General features: G+C 41.1%; 1 protein-coding gene across 3 annotated transcripts in view; it reads right to left on the bottom strand.

Moving 5' to 3' along the window:
* The window catches only part of LOC126337020 (pseudouridylate synthase RPUSD2-like), a 1,306,240-nt gene that overhangs the window by 85,625 nt on the left and 1,200,823 nt on the right, over nt 1–19,792 (bottom strand). For all 3 annotated transcript variants that reach the window (XM_050001287.1, XM_050001289.1, XM_050001290.1), the window contains exons 3-4: nt 13,143–13,230; nt 3,385–3,506 (exon numbers count right to left, since the gene is read on the bottom strand). In XM_050001287.1, the coding sequence (XP_049857244.1) occupies nt 3,385–3,506; nt 13,143–13,230 (210 nt within the window). The remainder of the gene's footprint in view (nt 1–3,384; nt 3,507–13,142; nt 13,231–19,792) is intronic.

Below are 19,792 nucleotides of genomic sequence, written 5' to 3'. Positions count from 1 at the left end.
AATAGAATGACCTAATGTGTCATCAGTCTTCTTCTTTATCATGATGTCGAGAGAAAGCAGACATCTGTTTTCCTCCACCTCTGTGGTGAATTTAATACTATTATGATGCCATTGAGGTGGTTAAATAGCCAAACATGTTGTCCACATAGCAGTAGTACACCTTCCGTTTCATTTTGAGAGCCATTCCTTTGAAGTGTTCCGTGTATAGGTTTGCAACAAATGATGCCAGGGGCAAACCCATGGCAACTCTGTCCATCTGTTGGTAGAATTTCCCACCACATTGGAAGTATGTGACAGGGAGTGCATGGCGGAATACTTCTACTGTGTCTTCATTAAAGCGGTCCCTCAGTAATGTCAAGTCCTCAAACGGTAGCCGTGTGAAGAGGGGTGTGACATCAAAGCTGACCAGAATGTCACCTTCATCCAGAACTGACCTTTAAAGTATCCTCACAGACTCTGTTGAGTTTTGACATGGATTTCAAATAATGGAAACTCCAGGCTGGAATAGCAACTACTCAATATGTCATGTAAACTGCTGGATTTGTTTTGTAACATGACTGGTACATATTGCTTCAAAATTCTGTGTCAGTTCAGATGCACTTATTTCTTACATAAAGCAGGCATTATAAACTCTTGGGAAGTGGCTGATGATCCTTATGCAAGGAAGCGAATTCTGGCACAAGTGTGTTTACTGTCCGGCCGTGGCAGAAAAGGTTCCTCAAGACATGGATGGCAAACTTGCGAGGCTCCCAGGGCCAAGTCAGGGTAGACCAGTTGTTGAAGTGTGAAGTGGTTATTTCCTGACTCAAAACCCTATGCATCGCCATAGAAGTGCCTAAGTCATCAAGTGCCCACTTGCCATCTCTTATGGCAAATACCTATTCAGCATTGATGTCTACAAGTACACAGACTTTGCATTTCCCTAGCAGCATGAGAAAATTTGTACTATCTACACAATATTTCTGTCTGCGCAATCCTTTTATTGCCCTTCGTACTAGATACTGTATGTGGGCTATGACTGCCACTAGTAAAAAACCGTTCAGAATCTTTACCAACCTGATAACAGAAAACTGCGTATTTGTTTGCCATGTCAGAGAAATTTCAGCAGTGTTCGACTCAATTTTAAGCTTCAACACACACTGGTAACAAGCATGCTAATACCCCTCCAAAAAGAGTTTTGGTTTGGTGTTTTGCTCACTCCAGAGTAGAGAATCTTCTTTCGCTTCCTGACTGTTGTCCCATGCTGACTGTGAAATTTGAAGCTGTGTTGCTGTTGCAAAACAGCAGATAGCATTAGGTATTAGCTGTATTTCTAAGTTCCTATTCCGAGCAGCTCACATTTAAGAATTTCTCTGTGCATCTATATTGTACAGTTTTGTTACGTTATTTCTCTTTTAATTTGAAAATGCATGCTGGCTAGAAGAAGGTCTTTATTTTTCTCTACTTTCAGTCTTCTTAACAATTTTATTCAAAGTACCACAGGTTTTCGTATTAGTATTTTGTGTTTTGTTTTTTCACAAAATGCGAAAAAATTCTGGAACATTCATAATTTTGCAGCAATAGTGTAACTGAGTGTAATTACACATTAAAAGAGAAGTAACACAAAAAACTCTGCAATCTACGTGCACAATAATAACTTTGCAGTAAGATTTCATGTTCATTTTTAAATACTAAATACAAATTTGGTAAATGTGAAACTCTGACTTCCATTTTCGAATCTTATTTTTGACAACTTCTTGCACAGTTAAGCCACCCTTATTGGCAAATACAACCAGACATAGATATGTTTTTGATGTGGTAATGTTTCTTTTGTGCACAGTGCAACAATATGTGCTACAACATGCATGTTTTGTAACAGTGTTCCAAATCAGTTATTAATGGTAAATTAGTTTCACTATGAAACCAAACTTAAAAGACTGTATATTTTATCATTTTAAATTACTAGTATGTTCATATCTCTAATAAAAAATAGTTGTTTATGGAGTGATGCTACATCTAATGGCACTTGTTGCTCAGGAAGTACAAAATAAAGGCTTATGAATAATGACTTTTGAATTTACAATAACATAAGCATGTATATATATTGTATTACATTGTATCATTTGTGTTTTCTGTTTTATCTCTCTCTCTCTCTCTCTCTCTCTCTCTCTCTCTCTCTCTCTCTCTCTCTCTCTCTGTGTGTGTGTGTGTGTGTGTGTGTGTGTGTGTGTGTGTGTGTGTGTGTGTGTGTGTGTGAGAGAGAGAGAGAGAGAGAGAGAGAGAGAGAGAGAGAGAGAGAGAGAGAGAGAGAGAGAGATGTTTATTCGATGAAATATGCATGTATATTTGGCAATATCAATACAACACTTACAGTCTCCAGCTGGACAAATAAATAAATAAACAAATTACGTGAGAGGTAAAGACGAGAGATGAAACAAAATGAATTAACAAATGCCTCTAGAAGGGAAAAGGAGATGGGGAAAACAGAGAGAAGATTGTTAGATGACCCGACAACTTATGCAGAACCATCTCCACAGTCAAAAATAAAGTACGAGAGACATAATCTACGAAACTGATAGAAACATTATGCAGAGAGGAACACTGTCAGGTAACAACAACAACAATAACAACAAAGGGTAACGTAATAACTATCAGGTAGTATGATACTCTTCTGGACTAACTAGGTAAATAATTACGTGAGAAGAGGCATGAGATCCAAAAAATCTCTTCGAGACAATGGCCCTGCATGCAAGACGCTTTTGCAATGGGAACCTTTATGGATATTAACTACAAATTATTGGAATGAATGAATAAATGAATGAAGCAGAACATGCACACTATTAATCAGATTTGGCGTGTGACTTGGACCTATTACAACATCCAAAACACTTGTGGCTGGAAAACACTTTGAGTTTAATGAATAGGCGAATATTTTGCTGACCTTCCAGAATCGCAATTCCAAGGATGCAAACAATTCACCGGGAAAATGTTAGGTTTGCTGGCTTATAATAGGCCAATGCAGAAAAATAAATGCATTTTTGACCCCCTCCCACCCACCCACCAACGCCTTGTCTGTCTGAGATACGTTCGCCTTGATCTTGTATTTATATTTGCAGTCTCCCATTCTATGGACTTCTAACGTGCCTACATCGTTCAGGTGTTTCTTTTCACTTCTTTTAGGAATGTATTATCAGCCTGGTATAATGTAGACACCTTGCAGTGCCCAAATGTTTTTCTTTCTTGTTAACCATACACATTCCAGACGTGCACAGTTCTTTTCAGTAAGTGTGTTAATTACTTTTTAGCAACTGCAACTGCATTGTTGTGTACGACTGTTCGGCTTCCTGCACTTACGATACCAACTCTGTACAAAAAGCTGCTAGATAAAAACTTCGAAGTACTTACATATTCTTCCGCGGGATGCGCACGAAATTCCCGGGCAAAGACATCGAGGATCTTCTCACCAACCCATCTTCCTTTAGTGAATGTGGTGAAAGTGAAGTAGTACGGATAGACTTTGCGAAGACCTGTAAAAGTGCAATTAAATATTATGAAGCAAGTTTAACCGATCAACATCACACTGATTCCAAAAAATACATGGCTTATCACAGTTTCGGCGCAGGGAACAGCTTTCCTTCACGAAAATTTTAATCTATCTATGATTCCCATTTTACAAGACATTTCACGTTTACAAACAAGGTAAGTAAAAACAGTCCTTGGAAGTCTACAGAGTGGGAATCTTTAAGTCCTCTGAGGTGAGGACGACAGAAGTTTTCTGAAGGAGAAGCAGTGGCTTCGACATCCGCAGCTAGAAGAGATAACAAACACCAAAATTATATCAAAAAAAGTGACTGCGAAATAGAATATAAGTAAAAAGATCAACGAAGGAAAGGCGAATGGATCTGATGGGATACATACAGCATGTCAACGAATTTGCTACTCTTCTAGCAGCACCTGCCTGTCGTAGGCGCTGGAGGAACGAAATTATTGTAAAAATAGGCTGTTATCTTACATTACCGAGAAAAGTTGTCGAACAGATTCACACAATGCCTAGAAGGCGATCGATGCAGTTCGGCATTGTCACCTAATGAGAAAAATACAAGCGTATAGAATATCACACAAGTTTTATGATTTGACAGAAGAATTTCTAGCCAATAACTTAGGAGAAGCAAAAGTAATGATGCGAGGGAGAAGTATACATCTTATACACTCCACTTTTGTTTGCTTGCCTTCTACCCCGCGTCGTTTCAGTTGACAGAAACTCGCAAAAATTGGACTTCGAAGTGCCGGTTAATGTGATAGGGGCGTTGTGCACCAAAATGTATTTTTTGCTAAACAAGAGATACTGAACATATTTCGTCCTCCTACACATATGAGGTCTGTTCAAAAAATTCAAGAGCATTCATAATTTCGTACTACTGCTGTGATGGAGCGAAATGCGGGTGATATCCCTAAACACGCCTGTGTTTAGTGTGTAACTGCCAGAAGGTTCATTGTTGTGTGTAGGGCTGTTAGGTGTATAATAAGGATCATGCGCACACCACAATTTCAAGTTCTTATGTATGATCCCAGGTGAAGGATTATACGCGAAAACATTATAACTGGAATTTTTACTTTATAAGAGAGAAACTGTTGCGAAAAAAATCATCTCTGCATAGATTATTAAGTTACCACTAAGTGATTATGAAGCACACGCCCAACAACGAAATACACTCACGTTAAGATTAGTCAGATGAATGGAACAATGCCTTCCGACCAACGTGCCTCGCAGGGACCTGGTACAGTTAAGCTTTGTTTTACCGCTGTGTATCCTTCACAGTTCGGCTTAATACATTTTTAACTAGCAATGGATTTCAGCTACATGGTTCCTGTAGAGTATGATATCTCTTTACACATGGATAAAACTGGCAGCTGTGCTGGAGGCAGGGGGGGCTATAGCCACGCCCCCGCCAATGGAGTATCATATTACACTGGATAAAATGACTTCAGAAATCAGCGAATATATTACTCCAACAGATTCAATCATTTTTTTCATAATTATCTAGCAATATAGGTTGCAATGTATTTCAAACACATTTTAACAAAAGAATAAGAGCGGCAAAACAGCTTACTATCTAAACCAATAAATATCATTTAACTTAAAATGGGCGTTTCTTTATTTATTAATACACTTTTTTTGCCCTGAACTTGAAAACAGTTACCAAAAACTACTTTAAGCAAAACCAAATTATACTAATTTGTCGGTGGAGGACCCCAACTCTCCTTTTGTTAAGCATTATTCCTTTCCCCCAACCCCCCTCCACTCCTTGACTGGCTTCTAAAATCGCCCCTGCTGTGAGGGGTTTAACAATCATTCCCAGCTCTTCGTGCTCTATTTCGGTAAATAGAGCGACATATCATACAACATATAGCGTTAATGTTTTGTGTTAATTTGTGTAATTTATGAAGCGGGTGTGATGTCGGGTTTTGACGAAGAGATGTGTGGTGTTTCAACGCCAAAGAAAAGGAAGATGCAAAGAGGAGAGTTGCCAAAAAATGAGAAACCCGAGGACAGACTTCAATAATATCGTACTGCGCGAGAGGAACATCCAGCATTTCGATCATGGACACCAAAGGACCATAATAATTGCAATAAGGCAAAATGCAAACACTGTAATGCTTCTATAGTAACTATTCTAATTGTATTAAAGAAACATGTGCAATCAAGAAAAGCATAGAATAAGATGAGCGGTATCACTGAAAAATCGTGAGCAACTTTTGCAATGTTTTTGTTTAAAGGCATTATAGCGCTCAACAAACCAACTACAGAAGCTGAGCGTTAGTGTAGACTGTATTGTCTGCGCAGATTTTTTTTCTTTAATCGAATTTTTATGCAACATCTTCTAAATTTTTCACGCTAAATAAGATTACGGAACCATGGTCTTTACTGCATGTACTTCTCACAAAAAAGCAGTTCTGGCAGCTAGAGTACAAGGTTTTTGTTAATCATGCCTATTGCGTTCTCGTGGTGGTATTTCCACAGAAACATCATCCCCTAACACATGTTTCTTTATATCTAACCGAAAAGTGAAATACCAGTTTCATAGATTTACTTTCAAAGATGTTAATTTGGCACAAAGAACAATTAGCTTTCCATAATTATATGCTGTTTAAGAACTTTTGAAATGCTTTTAGTTTGATTCCATAAATTAAGGAAAAAGTGTTATGCCAAGCTTTAAATGTATATAAATACAGACCTAATTAAAGGGCAATGTATATATTTTTCAAGTTAGACAAATCACCCAATGATGGTGTGCGTTTGTGTGGTGCTTTAGCGGACATCGCCTTGGCAGTTCTACCACTTCCGCATTCCACAGCAGAATGCGAGAGAGCATCCAGGTAAGATAAAAATCGTTATTGCCAGAAGACTGCAAGCTGTTTGGTTGTTCCCGTTACCGTCTTTACTGGCAACTAGTGAGGTTATTTAATGAATGTGGAAGAGTGGGAGATGAGACATCCCAGTTTCCAAAATTTCAAAATTATTTTTTAAAATAAATTTCCTTTTTAAATTTTTGTTTTCACCAAGATATTCATAATAAAAATTAAGTTGACAAATGCAGTCTATCTCTATTATTCCAGCCAATCAAGGCTGCTCATCTTGACCCATCGAAATATGTAGATGAAATTGAGTTTTCAACTATGTCAGACTATTATACTGAAGTAGATGACATAGAATAGATTCGTGTAGATAGTTCTAGCAGTGACACTGTTCATTTTTATTTTTTGCTAAATAGTTTTAATGTTTTTTGTATCTGTGGAACATACGCCAATTAATACTATCAGCGTAAGTCGAGACAGTGGTAGGTGGGCAGCGTTTGACAAATAAAAAAGTATGATATTTTCACTAGTGGTATGATACTTTTGTAGTGGGTTGTATGATTCATTTGCGTGAAGCTCAAGAAAACCTTTACAAAGACACACCAAATAAAGATGCCGGAAGCCTACAGTGATGAGTGCTTAAGCCGTACTCGGTGCTGAGAATGGTTCACCAGGTTAAAAAAGGCTGGGTGGAAGTTACAAGTGACCCTCGTGCCCTACGACGTCTACCGACGACGCTCATTTCAGGAACGTCAACGAAATTGTGCATGCCATTCGAAGACGGACTGTCCGAGAGATTGCAGAAGAATGTAACATTTCAACTGAATCACGTCATGAAATTGTGATACAGCATCTTGGAATGTGCCGTCAAGTTCGTTGCGCGACTCATGAGTCAAGACTAAAAAGACGTCCTCCTTGCAATCTATGAATAGATTTCGGATCGCGCAAATAAGAACGAGATATTCCTTAAGAGAATCATAATTGGTGGTGTGGTGAGACGTGGGTCTACGATTATGATGTTGAGACCAAGGTTCAGTCTTCACAATGGATCGGGAAAGGTTCTCCTGTACAAAAAACTCTGAAGGATTAGTTCATCATCAGGAATTCGTGCCACATGGACAAACTGTTAATCGATGGAACTTCCGGGACGTGTAGTGACACCTGCGAGAAAACGTGAAAAAGAAGCGGTCTGAAATATGGCGAGCAAATTCAGGGCTCCTGCATCACGATAACGTAACCGCACATTCATCCCTGTTGGTGCGTACTATTGCACTAAAAACTAAATCACTGTGCTGCCTTATCCTCCGTACTATCCAGACCTGCCCCTGCGGACTTTTTTTTACTTCCAAAGCTGAAAACCTCGTAGAAAAGACGAAGATTTGCGACGATAGACGAGATAAAAGAAAATTCGCAGACGGCGCTTCGCGCGATTCAGCTCCGTTCCAGTATCTTCTAACTACTTCTAGTGGGAGAATGTAGCCTTTACCTGAAGGAATTTACTACGACCATCAGAGGGTAAGGAAATATCGCGATTCAGCAGGAGGCGTACCAAGACTGCTTCCAAAAGTGGAAACGGCCGGCGTTGGGAGCGGTGCATCAGTTGTGAATGGGAGCATTTGCAAGGAGACAATGCACAATTAGTAGAAGACAAGCGTAGAAAAATTTTGTGGGCAAAGTTCCGGAATTTTTTGAACAGACCTCGCATCTCGCGGAACGACCGCGAAGATGAAATTTCATTCAAGCTCATACGGAAGCTCACCGACAGACGTTCTTACAACGCATCATACGCGACTGAAACAGGAAAGGGGGAAGTGGCTTGAGAAGTATGAACGTAGATGTTCTCACTTATTTTGCGCCAGTTTTTAGGCGCACGTTTCAGCGGAACTTACCAGCGAGGATTCAAGATACATTAAGACTGCGCACGCTTCTAGTATGAAAACATAAGAATGCCGGAGATCAACTGTAAAAGTTACAAGAGCCGGCAAACGTGTTTGATTACAGTTTGCCTTACTGTAATGCTTCCACAGCCGCACTTCTTTCCACGAAAGCTTTGGAAATGGTTAGTAGGACAGGAGCGAAAAAAAAAAAAATTGATCTGGGCGCGCGCCAACAGATAAAACAGCCGCTGCTCAGCCTGTTATAGCACGTCCTTCTTTCATGCGGTTTAAAATTCCAACTTCAAAAATAGTTTTTAACATGTCTCTGCACGTTTGTTTTCAGTAGCATTTCATTTAAGTCAACATATTTTGTTCGCTCTAGTGCAGTTCATTCACCTCGGGTTACTTCCTGTTACGGTCATCAGTTTACAGAAACGTTCGCTTTACTTACACAGCCCGCGTATTTCCGTTTCGTCACAAGCAATTCATTTCTAATGTCCCGCATTTCGTCTCCACTCCCCTTTCGCAGACAACAATATTATTAACACTTTCCTGGATCTTAGTTGAGGCATTTTATAAGGAAACCGGCACATTTGTGAAGGAACATTCGACTTTCTTTATCCTGTGCATCTTTCGGTACTATAGTCATTTTAAATTAGTGCGTTTCATGGCGTTGATAGCCATTTAATTTAACTTGCTGTATTTGCATTCACTGACGTGTGATGGCATTATATGCTGAGATAAAGAAGACTGGTTCACGTTCTTAGCTTTCACTGCACAAAAGCGTGTATTTCGCTCTTTAGCTTCTTGACTCTTCCCCAACGCCCCCCCCCCCTCTCGTGTGTGTGTGTGTGTGTGTGTGTGTGTGTGTTGATCTATTGCTCAGACGAGTATTGTAGGTTACTCCTGAGTGTTTTGTCAGTCAATGGTTTTGAAATTTTGATGACCCACGCTGATCAGAATAATGCTGTGTAAACTATATTTCACGTGGCGCTGATAATTTGCACCAACTGATGCTCCAGCTTTTTAACAGTAATCTCGAATGACTGAAGTGCATTACGACACGTCTGCCTGCAGCGACCATTCCTGTTACTGCAGGGTGGACCTTCAATAACTCAGCTGCAACCCTCTGAAGTGGATGGATGTAACATTCAGCAGAATCGCACTCAGCCACTCGAAAACTTTTTCACCATTTTAGTGCCATTGGTTAATATCTCAGAGATCTGCGACAGTGTTACCCTTCCGTGCAATATTTTCTCCATTCTGAGAACCTATAGAAAAAGATTCACAAATTCAACTGGAATCCAGGAGGTACTGATGAGCAGTGCAGTCGGGAATTCGATAAACAGATACCTACTTAACGCTATTGATCATCTTATATATGGATAAAGACCTTGCTGATCAGTGTTATAAAGGATTCAAAACAAAAGAGTAACAGACAAGGCAAGGCTCCAGTCATACTCGTTGTTTTTTCCTTCCGCACCACCAGAAACCTGAATTCGGCACAACAAACAAACGGCAAAATCATTATTTCTATAAGATTCCCAATAATCGCATTTGTCGTAATTTGTCTTGCAATTAAAATTTATTTTCAGTAGTAATCTCAAATGACAACTACTGAAAGTGATCACAGTTCGTAACAAATCAAATAATTAAGTCAATCAATCAATCAGTTGAGTCATACGCTCGCTTCACTCATTGAAAGAAGATGCCCGAATTTACAAAAATTCGTCCGATCGTCCGCGCCTGACTTTCACGTCCTTACTCAGACCTACACGTTACGGCAAGCTCCGTGGCAATGATCCAGCCGCCCGATATCCAGCTGATAGGACGTCCGGACGTCAGGTATCTGGCCAAATAACTATCCCTTTAATCTATAATTTTTCGTGCCTCGTCACACGTTGATTCGGACGACTTCTTAGGATTTGAACACCACGATTGTTGAAATTCCCAAAGAAATTTTAGGCTGCACTGTCTGTGACCAGAGGACTGATGAGAGGCGTGGAAGTTAACAAGCATGGATTTAGCGTGTCAAAGTAAACGGAGCACAGTCTCTCGCCCCCTGCCCGATCTACACGTTTAAAACCACTAACACGTACAAGAAAACTATGCAGCAGCTTAGTGATCTACGCCGTCCGGGAGGCTGTCATGAATAGCAACGCAACCACAACGAGGTACTCCTTCACCCTGCGAAACAGATTGTAAATTTGTCTTACACTGTAGGGAAATTATTTGTAGCTAGGGTTACAGGCACATTTCGATTTAACAGTGTCACTGCTAAAACTATCTGCACTTCTCTGGGTGAATATATTCAATTCTCTGAAAGCAGGCCAACGACACGATTCTTGTGCCACATTTTCACGAGTTTTGTTCACGTTTTTGCGGTTGCTATAGGATTTGCAGGTAACAGAGTCTTTGTAAGGATCTGCACAATTTAAAGCAGTCTTTGATTGCAAAAGTTTTCGGTCATTTTATAACCATTTTCGATCCGCATGATCATCATCAGATGGGTCTGTCTTTCTAAATGAAATTCAACATAATCACAGTGAAGGATACAGCTTACAAAGATTCAAAATTTATAGAATTTAAAACAGTCTTTGATGGCAAATATTTTCAATCTCTGTTCATTAATAAGCTCACCAATTTCTAGTCAATAGCAACACAACTGAAGAGGATGTCATGCTCCACTTCTGAGAAAGAGCTCGAAGGAATATTCCGCTAAATGATTTAAAGATTATCAAAATATCCACGGGTGCACTGCCGGTCTATAGTGTCCAACGGGCACAATATTTCGGCGATCAAACATGTCGCCATCATCAGGTGAACTGACGGATTGAGCTCCTGTGAACGCGCCGGCACGGAGATCCGTACGCTATGGCTGCTCAGGGGGAACTGGGTTCGGTCGCGGCGGCGGCGATTTAAATACCCTCCGCCCGCGGCGCGCTCCCTCCGCCGTCCGCGCCCCGCGCCACGGTAGCGCGGTGGAACAGATTGCGACGGCGTCTGAGATGACGTCGGTGTGATGGCTCTGTCCGCCGTGGTCGTCACAACTATGCGTTTGCTCGATTTACTCTTGATTAACCCAATCGCTGGTTCCCAAGCCTTGCTAAGATTATAGCCACAGTCACGGTTTATGAGGTCGTCATTGGTGCGAATTTCGATGGCCTCTCTAACAACGCTGTCCCAGTATCTCGACGTCTGTACCAGAATCCTCGTGCTGTCATACTCCATAGCGTGATTTTCCGACAAACAATGTTCAGCGACCGCCGACTTGTTCGGATACATCAGTCGAGTGTGCCTCTGGTGTTCACGGCAACGATCCTCGACGGTACGCATCGTCTGACCAATATACAACTTGCCACATTGACACGGAATCTGGTACACGCCGGCCTACCTCAAATCGAGCTTTGGCGCTCCCCACCAGTGCACGAGTTTTATTCGGAGGACAAAACACAGTTCCGACCTGGTGTTTCTTCAGAATGCGGGCGATTTTCCCCGAGAGTGCGCCTGTGTATGGAATAAATGCAGTGCCTACCTCCTCCCTCGTGACTTCATCCATCTCAACAGGTTGTGGTGCAGTGGTTGGACGGAGAGCACGTTGGATCTGCCACTCTGAGTACCCATTTTTTCGAAATACAGTTCTCAGATGTTCGAATTCCTGGGGTAGACTCTCTGTGTCAGACATAGTGCGCGCCCTATGCACTAGAGTTTTAAGTACCCCATTCCTCTGTGAAGGGTGGTGGCAGCTGTCTGCGTGCAAATACAGATCAGTGTGTGTTGTCTTTCGATAGGGTGCCGTCAGCCCTTCTCCTGACCAAGACGTCAAGGAAAGGTAATTTACCCTCCGTTTCAGTCTCCATAGTGAATTTGATGTTGGGGTGTATGGAGTTTAGATGTGTAAGGAAGTCAAGGAGTTTATCCATACCATGTGGCCAGATGACTTACGTGTCGTCCACGTAACGGAAAAGGCAAGTAAGTTTCCATTCGGATGACGACAGGGCTTCCTCCTCGAAGTTCTCCATGTACAAATTCGCTACCACCGGTGAGAGTGGGCTACCCATGGCGACTCCTTCCGATTGTTCGTAGTATTCTCCATTAAAAAGAAAATACGTGGAAGTCAAGACATGCCTAAAAAGTTCAGTGGTATTCTCATCAAACCTCTGACCAATCAACTCTAGCGTCTCTTGCAGGGGTACCCTCGTAAACAAGGAAACGACATCAAAACTCACCATGATATCTGACTCATCCAACCTGAAGCTGTCAAGGCGTTTAACAAAATCCACGGAATTACGGATGTGATGAGGGCATTTACCCACGTAAGGACTTAATATTCCCGTCAGGTATTTGGCCAACAAATATGTAGGTGCCCTGATGTTGCTGACAATGGGGCGTAATGGTACCCCCTCTTTGTGAACCTTCGGGACGACGAGGGTTCTTCTCAAGGACGCAGATATACCGGAGGGTGACGCTAAGAAATTGTTACCCCAAGGTCCGGTACCGCCTAGACTATATGGATATTTTGATTATCAAATACGCCGGGAGAAACTCAAGAATCACGATTTAAAAATTATCTCTGATCAATTTGAAAAACGAAAGGAAATCAAATCATTGCGGCCAAGGACCTGATTCTATCCGCCTCTATTACACTTAAAAAGTCGGCAGTGGAATGAATGCAGTCGAAATGTTAATAGCCCGCTCAACACCTACGTTTCAGATAAGTCGACGCTAAAATGATCCGTAAACACATTAATATTCACCAAGCTTACGCGGGAGAGTCCAGCGTACCTTTACCACACATAATCAAGGCATTACCTGACAGCAGCTCTCACTAAGTGTACCCACGCCTGCGTCTTACTGTTACACAGAATTCAATTGACACTTACAGCAGGATCAAGGGAATATTCGAGCAAATGTAATAGGCAGTCTTACCATTTTCAATGTAGTACGACGTCTCGTTGTAGCGGTCGTCCGTAAAACCTGGCCTCTTCGCTTTCAAAGCCTTCGTCTCTAGTTTGGCCTGTGGACAGAAATATTCATAAGAATTAATTAAGAATTGCCCTCAAATGGGAACACAGCTATTTATACACATACTGTTCATGCAGTGCGTGGCAAAACTACATCGTAAACCTTGCGACAGTGTGAAGCCTCTGTAAGGGCATGTGCCACTCTAATTTGTTAAAAGGATTTCCATCTCAGGAAATGCGTCGTGCGGTAAATGCATCTCGCCAAACAAGAAACGGCCGCGTTGAATCTCCGTATTCATACACCGAGTCCGACCGACATCGAGCGAAGGCTCGTACAATGGCGTCGAAAAGGCAGTCGTATTGCGCTGCATGACACCTCGTGCAGCGAATGCTAACTGCATCGAAAAGGCCAAGGACGCCCGGGCCTGACGAAATCGTTAGAAAAGTTAAAGACGGCCACGACTTGTGTTAAGCACTGAACGAGCCCGTTCAACGACGAGAAAAGTTAGTCTTGTCAAAATAAATTGCTAAAAGCTCGCAAATCAACATGGTCACTGGTCTTTGAATAGTTTTCGGTGTGGTTCTGCGTGAGACTTACTAGGGCACCATTAACGTTGGCTGCAACAATCCTATTATCTGCATACTAACACAGTACTTGTCAAATTTCTATGCTGCTGCAACTTTCTTAATGCGTCAATACGTCTTAACGCATTCTTAATCATTATGTCAGCGCACCTCGTAGTTATCAACGCTGTATTGCTTCTTTTTTATTTTTTTCCTCTTCGGTAGATGGCTTAGGAATTCTATTACCATCAATTTGTTGTGTGCTTTTAGTCCGATTATCCTCTATCTTTTCGCCACGTTTTATTTTTTTTTCTTTCTTCGCTATAATTTTCCTAAGAAGTTTCACATATTTTCGTAAGACGCGGATAAAAATTCAACAAATCGCCATTCTCTCTTGGAGCACTATCATTTGACTTCGACAGAATTAACCTAAGGGTGTGATTTCAGTCCATAAACCTGCAAAATTACCTATTTCAACACATCTTACAGAAGCGAGACCTACTGGTTGTGGCTTATTAACATTTTAGTCAAAAGTTACGGATGCAAGAGTTGGTTCTGCTTAAGTGCTGAATAACTGTTACTCCAGCGATTTGCAGAGTTTTATAGGTGAATCTACATGTGAGTGACGCCACTGTTATATAGTTATGTGAAAACTGAGATGTTACAACTCTTATTCGATACAATTGTGTACGAAAGTATTGATATCTGTCTTATTTTGCTGTTGATTCTTAGGCCTGAATGGCGTTCTGCGTTCCAGGGTTAAAGGCCGCTGCGATTAGATCCCATACACGCTACCTTTTTTTCTACTGACTAGCCGACAAAGTGAAGAAAATCAAATGTTTCATCGAAATTAAAACTCGCGAAATAAGATTTTACAGTCTCGACTAATTCTTATCATTCATTTATCTGTTCACAGAAACTTTGCAGTGCACACGTTGTTGACCAGACATTTGGCAAACCACATATCAATCCGTATTTCGCTCTGTCTAGTATTTATAGCAACTAATACTTTAGTATTCTATATACGTTAAAACCTGAATGTTTTATGGAAAAATAAAAAGAACCATGTAGCAGAGGTATTTACACGATGTAGGACTTTGCACAAACCAATTCGCAGCAAACATGAAGAATTGTGTTTTTAAATACATCATTTCCGAATAAACGTATTTTAATAGATAATCCGCTGTGTAAGTTTCTGAACAATGATATATTCAAATGGGTGGTGGTAGTAGCAGTAGTAATAGTAAGTATGCGTCATAATTTCGCTTATACTTTGTACAGTTGCACTCAAAAGTATTTGGATTAATTAAAAACAAATATGAAATATGCAAATCAGTAATTTATTTCATTGATGGATATTCAGTGTTCTACAGTATAGAGACCAAGTAGCCCTTGTTCGCAACAAAACAAAAAAATGGTTCAAATGGCTCTGAGCACTATGGGACTTAACTTCTGAGGTCATCAGTCCCCTAGAACGTAGAACTACTTAAACCTAACCAACCTAAGGACATCACAACCATCCATGCCCGAGGTAGGATTCGAACCTGCGACCGTAGCGGTCGCGCCGTTCCAGACTGCAGCGCTTAGAACCGCTTGGCCACTTCGGCGGGCCGTAACATAACAGAGTGTAATTTCTTTTAATGAAGACAATAGCGGAGCAAAAGTATTTTGACACTGTTGAATAAGACATTTTTTAACACACAATTATCATCTACCGTAATAGGAAAATCATTATTTAGTGGGATATCCCTTGGCTTTTATGACGGCCTCACACCGCGTCGGCATTGAGTCGACCAATTTTTGGAATCGATCCATCTGAATTTTGTCCCCCTCATTTTTGAGAGCTTCAAAAATTGCGGCTTTGTTCAAATAATTTTTTATTCTTATTCTGGAATCCAACTCCTCTCACAGATGTTCTATAGGATTCAAATTCGGACTTTGACTTGGACACTCGAAAACCTCGCCTTTTTCGTTTTAAAAAAAAAAAAACACTTGGACTTGTGCTTGAGATCGTTAACTTTTTGAATATACCATCCAGCTGGCATGTGGTGTTCAGCTTATGGTATTATTTGAGTCTTCAATACTTTTTCAGAAACGTACCGATCCATATTTACCTTCAGTTCGAACTAAAGGTCTAACACCAGAGCGTGAAATACATCACCAAAGCATCACACTGCCACCTCCATATTTGACCTTGGGAAATTGGTACCGAAAGTCATATATCTTTTATTTACACGACGTCGAACATACTTGATACCATCAGATGGCATTAAATTAAATTTGCTCTCGTCACTACACAGAATTTTGACCAGTCTGAACCTGACCATGATCTGTGCTGTTTTGTATACGCAAGTCGGGCCTTCCTACTTTTCGTATATACTACAGGCTTTTTCGTCGGTCTTCATCCATGTACTCCAAAGTTTCAAGCATCGTTTGACAGTGGAAACGTGAATGTCGACGTTATATTTTTCTTTCATATATCTGTATCAGTACAGCCGACTTGCGAACATCACTTGTTGATAACTTTTTAATGATAAATCAACTTTAGGAGACCTTTTTTTTTTGGACGTCCACTGCGAGGCTTATTTTCGACAGTCTTTCGTTTATTATACAATTTTTTCCATTTACTAACGAGCTGAGGAGACGTTTTAAAAAGACGAGAAACTTCGGTTTGTTTCAGTCCTCGCTTTAGTGCATTTATCATACCGTTTCTAAAGTTTCGGCATATTGAAATAATCACTGTAAATAAACATCAATAGAAATCAGAGCTAAGACGCAAATAACGTCCACGAATTCACTGAGCAAACTGCGACAAGTCTCGTTGAAAGTCAGTCGCAATGTCTGTTTCATTTTACTGTATGACATGGCTTGATACTACAATGTTTTCGACGTTTTAAAAGACGTTTGTATGATATTCCGCAGCTCGCATGATTATGCAGCTCAGACTCAGCATTTCTGTCATGGAAAAATGAAAAATGTTTTACTGCATTGAATACTTGTCAATACAACATTAATCAAAGATTATAAAGCTTTAAGTTTAGATATGCGTTGTGATTAGTCCAGTTTAACGTAATATCGTCAAGAAATGTGGTTTTAGCCACACAGTTTACTCTCTGATTATTAGCCGTGTACGTAGAGTAGCTGGTGACTTTGTATTTTTATTCTGTTGTATGTGGAAAGGCAAGAAGACAGAGCACTCTTCGGGTTCCCTGCTAATTGTGGCGAATCATCACTCTGAAGTCTTAGCAGCAACACACGCAGTAACAATGTGTGCTCCAGTGTCTACGACACACAAGGCGCAACGAATCAACAGCTTCCACCTAGCAAATGTGATTGCCTGTATTAGGCCACTAAACAATAAATGCACCCCGAGTAACATCATTCCGCTTTTGCAGAAAGGTTTAAGAACTGTACAATTTCTCAGTGGGACTTACTCGTAGACAAAACGAGAAAACGAAAGAAGTACGGTGAGTTCGAAAGCAATGTCAAAAGTGGCCGTTTTATTAACCGATTAATATCGTTCAAATTGCACATGAATATGGAGTTAGTCTTCGTTTTTTAATGTGTTTCAGATTCCGTTTTCTTTTGTACCTTCAGCTTGATAATAGACTTCCTACAAGAGTAAAGAGCTATAGCCGAGATGGTAAATAATTCGTGCAAATTGTCCGGTAATGGTACACAACTTTTTGCTCCTGTGGTCTTCAGTTCGAACACCGGCTTCAAGCAGCTCTCCATGGCTAGTGTATCCTGTGCAAGCTTCATCTCTCTGCACAACACTGTAAACGATGTCTATGTGTACCTGCTTACTTTATTCATCTCTTGATCTCCTTCCAAATCTTTATCCTCCATACTTCTTTCCTTTAACAAACTGACGATTCATTGGTGATTTCCAAGCGATTAGTTCTTTTAGTAAAGTTGAGCCATAAATATATTTCCTCCACAATTCGATTCAGAACCTTCTCATTAATTACTCGATCAACTATTTATTCTACAGCGTTCTCCTGTAACAATATGTTTCAAAAGCTTCTATTTCTAGGTGTTGTGTGAACTGTTTATCGTCCACATTTCACTTCTGTACATAGCTTTACTGTAGGCAAATACTTTCAAAATTTTTTTTCTAATAATCAAATTTACTTTCGATGTTAACAAAGTTCTCTTTTTCAGAAATACTTTTCTTGCAATTTCCAGTCTGCTCTTTACTTCGGCCACCGTCAGTTATTTTGCTTCCCTAATAGGAAAACTCATTCACTACTTTAGGGTTTCCCTTCCTAATCTAACTCACTGATTTAACTCCACTACAACATTCCATTACTCTTGTTATGTTGATGTTCACCGTACAATCTCTTTTCGGAGCTCTGTCCATTGCGTTCAAATCCTATGCTGTCTCTAACAGAATCACGATGTCGTCGGCAAACCTCGAAGATTTTATTTGTTCCTAAAATTTAATTCCCTCTCCAAATTTGTCCTTGGTTTCCTTTACTGCTTGCTTAATGTACAGCTTGTTTCTTTCATGTCTTTCGACTCTTTGTAATTGCCGTCTGGTTTCTGTGCAAGTTGTAAATAACGTTTCGCACCCTGTATTTTAATCCTGCTGCCTCCAGAACTTCAAAAAGAATATTCCAGACACCACTCTCAAAAGCTTGGTCCAAATATATATGAAATAATGCCACTGCCAAGAGTAATATGCCCAGACGGACGAAGACGTTTGCAGAAGGGGGATGTATCATTAAAGGCCAACAGTGCAGTAGAAGGCTATTAGAGGTGAGTGCGCGCGTCAGATGGGTCACAATCCGTGACCTTTACTATGTTCAATAGCCATTCTCTACAGGGGAAGAGCCACTGCGATTACATTATCAGTCTGAATTACCTTCGTTAGTTTTTCGGGAGGACAACGGTTCAAATCCACGTTTGACCATCCTGATTCATGTTCTCCGTGATTTCCCCAAATTGATACAGGGAAATTATAGGATGGCCGGCCGATTTCTTTCCCCATCCTCGAATCATTTAAACTCCAATCTTCCTTTCTTCACAAATTAACACAGAAGTTAGACTGCTTTCAACACGGCATTACTTTCCACACTGGGCTCGTATTTGTGACGTAACTCTGCAAACTGCCCCGGACGGACCGCCCTGTTATCCTCTGACAATGGCACCATTCTGATGCGGTGTGAACCGGCGCTTATTCAGCACACCACTCTCCCGGCAGTTGTCGGCGTCTCAAACCTTGGAGCCGCTGTTCCTCGCTCCTGGCTCCAGTAGCTCCTCAACTGGCATCACGAGCCTGAATACACCCGTTCCAGTCTTCCCAGCAAGAAAAAAATCGCTAACATTACCGGGAACTGAACCAGCTTCCTCCACGGTGGCCTCGTATTTATAAAGCACCTTCAATCATCATCTGTGACTCACTAGTCTCCAGCTAACATTTGCTTTCTGATGTTGGGGCTTAAGTCTATCAAACTTCCTGGCAGATTAAAACTGTGCGCCCGACCGAGACTCGAACTCGGGACCTTTGCCTTTCGCGAGCAAGTGTTCTATCATCTGAGCTACCGAAGCACGACTCACGCCCGGTCCTCACAGCTTTACTTCTGTCAGTATCTCGTCTCCTACCTTCCAAACTTTACAGAAGCTCTCCTGCGAACCTTGCAGAACTAGCACTCCTGAAAGAAAGGATATTGCGGAGACATGGCTTAGCCACAGCCTTGGGGATGTTTCCAGAACGAAATTTTCAGCGGAGTGTGCGCTGATATGAAACTTCCTGGCAGATTAAAATTGTGTGCCCAAGCGAGACTCGAACTCGGGACTGTTTCGGAGACATGACATATCAGCGCACACTCAGCTGCAGAGTGAAAATCTCATTCTGGAAACATCCCCCAGGCTGTGGCTAAGCCATGTCTTCGCAATATCCTTTCTTTCAGGAGTGCTAGTTCTGCAAGGTTCGCAGGAGAGCTTCTGTAAAGATTGGAAGGTAGGAGACGAGGTACTGGTAGAAGTAAAACTGTGAGGACCGGGCGTGAGTCGTGCTTCGGCAGCTCAGATGGTAGAGCACTTGCC

Source organism: Schistocerca gregaria, chromosome 2 (genome assembly GCF_023897955.1).
Source record: "Schistocerca gregaria isolate iqSchGreg1 chromosome 2, iqSchGreg1.2, whole genome shotgun sequence".
Taxonomy (NCBI): Eukaryota; Metazoa; Arthropoda; class Insecta; order Orthoptera; family Acrididae; genus Schistocerca; species Schistocerca gregaria.
Note: the sequence above shows the minus strand (reverse complement) of the source record. Positions and strands in the feature narration are given on the sequence as shown.